The following is an 8,922-nucleotide window of genomic DNA, read 5'->3' as shown; positions in this document are numbered from 1 at the left end:
GACGGAGGTGCACAGTTTTGGTGTTTCTTGCTGGCTGACTTGAGCGTCGGAGTGCAAACGGCCGCTAGGGCGCCCCTTTGTCCTCTTTTTTTTTGTAGGAATCCACAGGTAACTAGTGGGAAGGAGTCCCTAGCAGACGGTTGAGGTCGCGCACGAAGACGTCCCAGTCAACCGGATGGAACAGAAGGCTATGAGCCTTTCATCAAGTTTTAGCCCTCCAACTGAAAAATTTCTTACTTTGGAGAGGGGATTCTTGAGACAATTCTTGTAGAATTGCATCTTGTTGAACTCTTCAACTACTCTTAGATTGCCTTTGTTGATTCTTACCCCCAAAGAACTTCAATCCAGTCACAGCAATCCATACATCATTGGTGATAACCATGTCTACACCCTTCACATGAGAGACAAGAGAGTCGCCATTGAATTGAAGGTTAGTATAAAATATCTTCACCAAGTCTAGATAAATGTTTCCTGTGAGCTCAAGAAATCTCTTCAATCTTTGCTCCTTGAGGAGGTTTCTCACAGCAGTCAAATTTTGTTGCTTCATCCAAGTGAAGGAGACAAGCTTGGGTGTGTTGACAATTTTCCTACTTGTTTCATGTAGGTATTTGTTGATGAGTTCAGGTTCTCCTGAGAACCATCCTTCCAACTTCCCACCACTCCTCACAGCTCTTGTTTTCATCCTTTTAGCAGATGGAGGAAGCATCCATAGCTCAGATTAGAGAAGAACTTAGCACACTGCATAGAAAACTTATAGCAGAAGAAAACTGAAGAACAAGAGATTGTTTTGTGTGAAAACAACACCTAATAGCTTCACATATATAAACATAACCTTTGGTCAAAGTTGGCATTAAGTGGGTTGTTTTCAAAATAGAAAAGAGAATCTAATCTGAACCATAAAGCAGTTTGGGAGTCATAACAGAAAGTACAGAAAATCACATGCTGATTTGACCAAAATTTAAAAGCAGTTTTAATTTCCAAGATTAAGAGGAATCCAATTCATAAAGAGCAGTTATTGCAGAGATATTTTGTATTCAAAGATGTAATTAAGACATTGTTGACCACAAACATCAATGGGTTTGAACAAAATTAAAAATCAGAGCTCAGAAATTAAAAATAGATTTGCCCAGTGCTGACAGAGTGAAAACAATTGGTTGTTTCGAAGAAACAATCGGTTCAATTTCTGCACTGATGAAAACATTTGAGAAAATCAGATTTTTTAACAGCCATGCTATATACAAACATCCAGGTTTATAAGGCACACAGATTTATATAAAAACAGAAGGAATACAAGCTAATCATAATCCAAGTACAGACATAGTGAAAATTTCATAATTGAATTTAAAAACTAATGTTCAATAATTAGAAGAACAAAGAATTTATCCTTCAGATTTAAGGTACACAAATGTAAGCAGTACATAGAATCAGGACAAGGCTTTGACTTGCAAATAAATCTTCTTGAGATCCTGATCTTACTGACCCTTTAAGAGAGTCAAAAATCTGCAAAACAAAACTTGTTAAATCACAAGATTTGATCCCTTAAAGAACTTGGGACCCTTTGTGTTAGACTTATCTTTGGAACCATCAAAACATCTTGGAATCAATTTAAAGATTCCTTTAGGAACAAGAGACTTTTGAAACTTGCAGAACCTAACCGAATGATCTTTCTTCATGCAATAGAAACATGTAACAACCGGTTGAATCGACCTTTTAACCAATTGTTTTTCTGGTATAGATGAAAAAGGTTTTGAAATTCCATTTCCTTTGCTTTGTGGAAAAAAACCCAAACCAACTTTTCCAAAAACACAATTTTGAGATACAAGAACATCTTCAAAGATGGATTTTCCAGTTGTAAGTTTATCCGTGGTTTTCAAAAGATAATGAATCTTTCTTTCAATATTTTCACAATTTTCACAAAACTTTGAGTCTCAACTGCAGGTTGAGTTCTTGTAAATCAAATCAAGGCTTCAAAATCTTCCTTTGTTCTTTACAAATCTTCTTCCAGTGACTTGACTTTATTTTCAAGCCAGTTGTTTAGACCTTTCAACCGGTTGTGAGAAAGAGCCAATCGGTTAGCTTCTTCATGAGTTTCATTGAAAGCTTCAAGCAATTGATAATAATTGTTACCTTTAATTGAAGAAGATGAACTCATGCTGTTGGATACAGATGCTTTCAGGCATGGGTTTGCTTTTTCATCATCAGAAGAGTTAGAGGAGGATACCATGCAACATATGCCTTCTTGGCTTTTCCCCTTTTCTCACTTTTGAAATCTGCTCTATCTTTGCTTTCATTGTTGGGGCATTCTGCTTTGATATGACGTTGTTCACCACAACCATAGCAAGTGTACTTGTTAGGATTAAAATCATTAGGCTTTTTAGAGTTGTACCTTTTTTAAGCTTGACTTTTCTTCTTCAAGAACTTGTTGAACTTTCTTGACAGTAAACTCATGGTGTCTTCTTCACTCTCACTTGAGTCTTGTTGTTATTTATGATTGCAAGCTTTGAGTGCAATCTCTTTGTTGTATTTGTCCTCACTCTCTTGGACAACCAGCCTATTCATCTCAAGCTCATGCTCCCTTAGCTTACCAAACAAGGAAGCAACTATCATTGATGTCAAATCTTTTGATTCTGAAATGAAAGTGACCTTCGGCTGCCATGTTCTATCAAGACACTTCAAGATCTTGATGTTTAGCTCCTTTTTATCAAATGACTTCCCAAGGCTCATCAAATGATTTACTATGTGAGAGAACCTTTTCTGCACATCACATATGGTCTCCCCTTTCTGCATTCTAAAGAGCTCATACTCTTGGATAAAAGCATGCTTTCTGGCCCTCTTGACATCATTTGTCCCTTCATGTGTGACTTCAAGAATGTTACACATCTCCTTTGCTGAACTACATTGTGATACCCTGAAAAATTCATCACAACTCAAAGCAGAGGTTATTATCTTTTTAGCAATCCAGACAAACTTTACTTTCTTGCTTTCAGCCTCGGTCCATTCAGATGAAGGTTTATAAATTAAAACCTCATCTCTTTTAACTTGAGGTATAAAGGGACCATTTTCAATTGTTTTCCAAATACCCTTATCAGTGGAATGCATAAAGATCTTCATCCTTACCTTTCAAAACTGGTAATTTACACCACAAAATAGTGGTGGTCTGTTTATGGAAGCACCTTCCCCAAAAGGCAACTTGTCAGCCATGTAAAACAGTTTTTAGAAAAACAGAACTTGAATATTTTTCAAGAACCTAGCTCTTGATGCCAATTGTAAGAATTAATGGCTTAAACAAGAACGGGGTGAATTGTTTATCAAAGATTTTCGCAAAGATTGATTAGGAATAAAGCTTTAACACAATTCACAAATAGAGCAATCAAGGAAAGCAATCAAATAATGATACAGACACTGTTTGCAGAATTTCAATCGGTAGAAACTTCGTTTTAACCGGTTGTTTATAGCAACAACAAAAACATAATTAAAACAGACAGTTATAAGGAGTGAGAGAGAGAGAGAGAGAGAGAGAGAGAGATTCAGACAGACAATTTTATACTGGTTCACTCAACCTTGACCTACATCCAGTTTCCAGAACAACCACTGGGTTCCACTAGTAATCACTCACAGATTACAACAACACAGCCACAAAGAGGTGCTCTTGAAACCACAAGAACCACTCACCCTCTTTACAAACACACATCTCTAGTCAGAACACCCTCTGTCTTTACAGGATTTCACACACACTTACAAATTTATGAAAGATCAAATACAAGAATCATGAAAGGAACAGAATACACCTGAGTTTACAAGAATCAAAAAGCTTATATGATCATACCTTAAACTAGTGCACAACTAAACAATAATCTTGCAAAACTTTTGAAAATCTTCTTTCAAATCAATCTCAATCTCACTATGTTTGATATAAAACTTGTGTCTTTTGTTTTGAAAGAAATACTATATTTAAAGCACATAAAACTAGTCGTTCTAGGCAGCATTTATTGTCAAAATAGTTTTGAATCACATCCAAAACAGATTAACAGGTTTTTAAAAAGCTATTATGAAATGTCACAATCAACCGGTGAAAAGTCGTTTTAACCGGTTGAATTGGTTAGGCAGTTACTTAACCAAGTCAAAAACAGTTTTAAAACCTCCAAACAAGCCAAGTGACAAAAGACCAATTATTTTGATAATTCAACCGGTTGTTTTTCTCTTTGCTAGAAAAACAGTTTTCTTTGTCAAAACAGATTGAGCAAGCTTTGTGCAAGGGACTAAGAAAGATCTTACAAAGATTCTAAACACACTAAACTAAACCCAAACCAAAAACAGCACAGCTTCAAGCTTCATCATGGATTTGAAACATCAAAGCTTCCATGTTCAACATCATGTTTAACAAAAGAAACCAACATACTTGTCAAGGGGAGCCTTATTTATACATTAGTGGTTTATATAGATATAAACCATATTATTCTATTATACCCAACAAATAGTAGTCATTATAAGGAAACCAATCATTTTCCCAATTACTATTTTATCCTTCATTATTAATTTATTTACTCATTGGTATCTTTAATTAATAAGTTAAGTGACTCTCACATAAGTCATAAAATCTTTGTTAGGGAAAAGTCCAACACCCAGAATTTTGATTAAGTGCTAATAACAACTAAGTGTAAAACATGGTCATGCTTTGTCGGTAAGATGATAGTTTTTAGTTCAACAAAAATCATGTAAGACACAAGTCTTTCATTTGTCTGACGATACAACACTATGTTATCTTTCTTTTTGTCTAATAAAGCATGGACATGCTCAAACGTTACACATAGATTTAAGCTACTCTTGTACTACATGAACATATATATGCTTATTTTATGCTACAAAGAATGTCCGTTACTTTCGTTGGCCAAGAAAATATGTTAAAGCACAATTCACATTAATGATTTCTTGGATGAAAAGCTAAAATTGTTTCTTTATGTGAACTATGGCCTAGTAATCAACCCACTACGATGTGCACTTTTATCATGTTTTAGTGTAAAAGACTATGGAACCTAGGGAGATAAGTGACTACAAGAAAATCATGAAATAGAAACCAATTTTTAGAGACCAAAATAATTAGTTGCAATAGTAACTAAATTAGAGACCATTTTAGAAACTAAAAAAAATTGGTTTCTAAATTAGTTTCTATTATTGTTAAATAGTTTCTAAATTGGTATCTAATTAGCTACCAAGGTTTTAACTACTAATTATTTAGATTTTAAATTTCGTAGCAAAAACATTGATTGTTAATTAAATACCAATTTAGAAACAATTTAACAATAATAGAAACTAATTTAGAAACCAAAAATTTATTTAGTCCCTAAAATGGTCTCTAATTTAGTCACTATAGCAACTAGTTATTTTTTGTCTCTAAAATTAGTTTCTATTTCATGATTTTCTTGTAGTGAGTGTTGTTAGCTATGAAAGATATTGCATGAAGAAAAAAAGAATAAGTAATGCTACATGAAGTGCATTTAAGGCATCTTTCACAAAGAAGCTCATCAGATATAAGAACGACACTTAAGTAAGCTAAAATTGTTCAACAATCAGAGAGAGACATGCAACAACTATATTCTTCCGAACCTATTTAAATTCATTCATCAAAAAGACGAAGTAAAAGAAAAAATGTGAAGTCATGTATTGTTGAAACTTTTTCAAAATATTTTATGTCCTAAAAAAACTCACTACAAAAAATTATTGATTTATCGATAGATATGTGTCTGAAAGTAATTACCGAAAGATTTTACATACAAAAATTAAATAAAAATATAATATTAATATTAATAGTAATAAAAAAAATTCTTAATCTTAATTATACTTTTTTATAATAATGACATTAATAATTTTATTTTTCATAGATACATAACAAAATAAAAATTAATTTAATAATTTGATGTAATAATAATAAAGATAATAACAACAATAATAATATTAAAAATAATTATCATAATAATAATTTATAATGATTTTAATGTTAATAATTTTATTTTATGTTAATATATATTAAAATAAAAATATTAATTTAATATCTTTTAATAATAATAGTAATAATTATAATAATAATATTAATAATTTTGTTATTGTTAATAATAATTTATGATAATATTAATACTAATAATATTATTTTCTATAAAATGAAAATATTAGTTTAATAAATTAATAGCAGTAATAATAGTAATAATAATATTATTATTAATAATAGTAATGATAGTAATAATAATATTATTAATAATAAAATAATAATAATTATAATATGATCACTAAATTATCCTATCTATCTATAAATTTGACAAATTTGTGTTGTAATTACCAAAAAAAATAATTTTATTGATATATTTACAGATAAACATATTACTTATATTACCGTCGATAATGTTGACCAACAACGCACAACTAGAAGAACTGGATAAGTAAAGCAAACTCAAATAGAAGAAGCGCAAAACCACGCACAAACTATATGAATGACGGAGAGAAACTCAAACGGAGTAAATTCTCCAATTTCTTTAAATCGTGTTGGGCCCACAAAAACTTAAAAGTAATATTATTTTTTATGACCTAAAACACTTGTCAACTAGGCGAATACAAGATATCGAAACTCAAAAAAATGGGATGATCCGTGAAAGAACGATGCATTATTATGTTCTTGTTTTCTTGTATTTTTGTTTTTTTTTCACTTATGTAAATTTTCATACTTATACAGTTATTACGGATTAAATTCATATTCGATGGTAAACATATTTAAGTTTCATGTTTATGTTTTAAAATTCATAAAAATATAAATATAAATTCAGTAAGAAAATATTTTTAAAGTTCTTTTTCTTATATTTTATTTTGATCTTTACACCTAACCTTGAATTATGATTTTAGTATTTGTAAAAATAATAATTTTACTATATTATCATATATTGGTTCTTTTATAAGTAGTTTCTTCAAATTGAGTATGATAGCTTTTGGTTATAATGAAACAGCATACTACATATACATCTCAACTTTCAAGTGTTTTTTAAGAAAACCATTAAAATTATAATTCAACTCTTATTGTGTTTTATTTGTTTTACACATACACATATTTGTATGAGAAAGAAATCAAAATTAATACTGATATAACTTTTATTAAACATTACACTATATATTAATAACTTCATATAAAAAGTTTTTTTTTCTAAATTATGATTTCATATCGCTATTTAAAGTGAAATTTGTCACATATATTAGTTTAATGTACAATTAACCACGCCCTAACCATAAGAGTATTAAACACACTCACAATATTAATCAGGATCAAACATTGACATCAGAATTTCCAGCTTTGTATTAAAAAATTATATTGGATTAGACTTTAATGCCTAAGATCGAAAAGCATAGTAAATATATATAGATTGAATATTTGGAATCAAATTGTCGTTGATATATAAGAGGAATATAAAGAATAATTGTGCTTTCTCCACTATATTATAAAATATGTTATCTAATTCACCACACCACGATATTATTTAACTCTTAAAGTTGGTAGTTAGAAGATATAAACTATGCTACACGAAGCTAGAGTGGGTTATTATTTAACTCAAATAATCATTTAGAAACGATTAGAACTAATGATCATAGTTGATTAATACAGATCGCAACTTTGAGCAAATCTTTTATGCTTACGTAAAGAAATCTTTGCCAAACAAGCATGTTTAAAAGAAGAATTGGGTCTTAAGTATATCAACTAACATGACAATACCAAAATATGAAAGAAAGATATCGATTAATAATAGTATATAAATTTCACATTTTGACGTAAAGTCTGTTAATTTAATTTTGTGTCTTTTTTCTCTTTTAATATACTTTTGCTGGTGAACTATAAATATACATATGTCAAGCAGAAGCGCACAATATTTGACCCAAAAAAATGGATTATCGGCGATTGAATTGATATTCGAAATTTCGAATGATTTAATTAAAAATAAATCAAGAGACTGATACAATCAAATCCTACATTTTTTCCACTCTTGAGTCAGTTAGAAATTAGATAAATTAGACTAAATAATTGAATAAAATGAGGGTAAAACCATAGAAAAACCTATCTTTTCAAAACATCTATTCTTTGTCAAAATTTTAGTTAAAATAAATAGGATAAATAAGTGGTTAGTACAATAAGTATTGATATATTTAATTTGTAGTGTAATAATAAAAAAAATTACCATATAAGAACAATGATTTTAATTGTTAGTTTTGTTTAAATTTTATTAATGATTTTAATATAATTGAGCATGATTTTGGTCTTTAATAATTGTTATGTGTGTTTAAGTGTTAATATGTGTAATCAATGTTAAAGGAACTAGGAAGAATGTTAAATTTACAAAACAAAAAACAAATGATATAAGGCTTCTTTTATCGGTTAATTGCTTATTGACATTAATCATCTTCTAAATAAACATACATGACCATTAACAAAAGATCAAACACTTTACCTCAATCATTCACGAAATTCAAATACTATGTGGTTGCACAATAAATACTATATTAAAGTTAGACAAATATCTTATCATTGTGCTATACTAAAACAATCAAACATAGATTGGAAGCCTAAACTATTCAAGACTTTCAATGTATGGAATAAAGAACCATGATTTAATGACATGATAAAGGATAAAGGAAATTCGTACAATGTAAGGGGTAATGCTTTAGTAGTGGTTAAACAAAAGCTTTAGTAGTGGTTAAACAAAAGCTTCAAAGACTGAAATTTGACTTGAAAACATGGAATAAAGAGGTATTTGGGAGCTTGAGTACGACAAAATAGTCTTTGGTGAGAAAACTAGAATAGTTTGATCAGTTGGATAATGATCAAGGTTATCAAACTTAAAAGTCTACTGTGACTCGTTGGAGCCCAGTAAACTCGACTTGTAAACCCGACTC

General features: G+C 30.1%; 1 protein-coding gene across 1 annotated transcript; it reads right to left on the bottom strand.

Annotated features, from left to right (window-relative positions):
* Positions 1-2,481: 2,481 nt before the first annotated feature.
* Positions 2,482-3,111, bottom strand: LOC137824914 (uncharacterized). Its single transcript, XM_068630593.1, has one exon. It carries the CDS (start codon positions 3,109-3,111, stop codon positions 2,482-2,484), a length of 630 nt encoding a protein of 209 aa, XP_068486694.1.
* Positions 3,112-8,922: the final 5,811 nt, after the last annotated feature.

The sequence above is a fragment of the Phaseolus vulgaris genome, chromosome 8, assembly GCF_000499845.2.
Source record: "Phaseolus vulgaris cultivar G19833 chromosome 8, P. vulgaris v2.0, whole genome shotgun sequence".
Classification (NCBI taxonomy): domain Eukaryota; kingdom Viridiplantae; phylum Streptophyta; class Magnoliopsida; order Fabales; family Fabaceae; genus Phaseolus; species Phaseolus vulgaris.
The sequence above is the reverse complement of the archived record's forward strand: the minus strand, read 5'-3'. Positions and strand labels throughout refer to the sequence as shown.

What these genes read in the sequence shown, in the direction of transcription:
- LOC137824914 (XM_068630593.1), bottom strand. Translation starts at nt 3,111, where the DNA reads ATGAAGATCTTTATGCATTCCACTGATAAGGGTATTTGGAAAACAATT.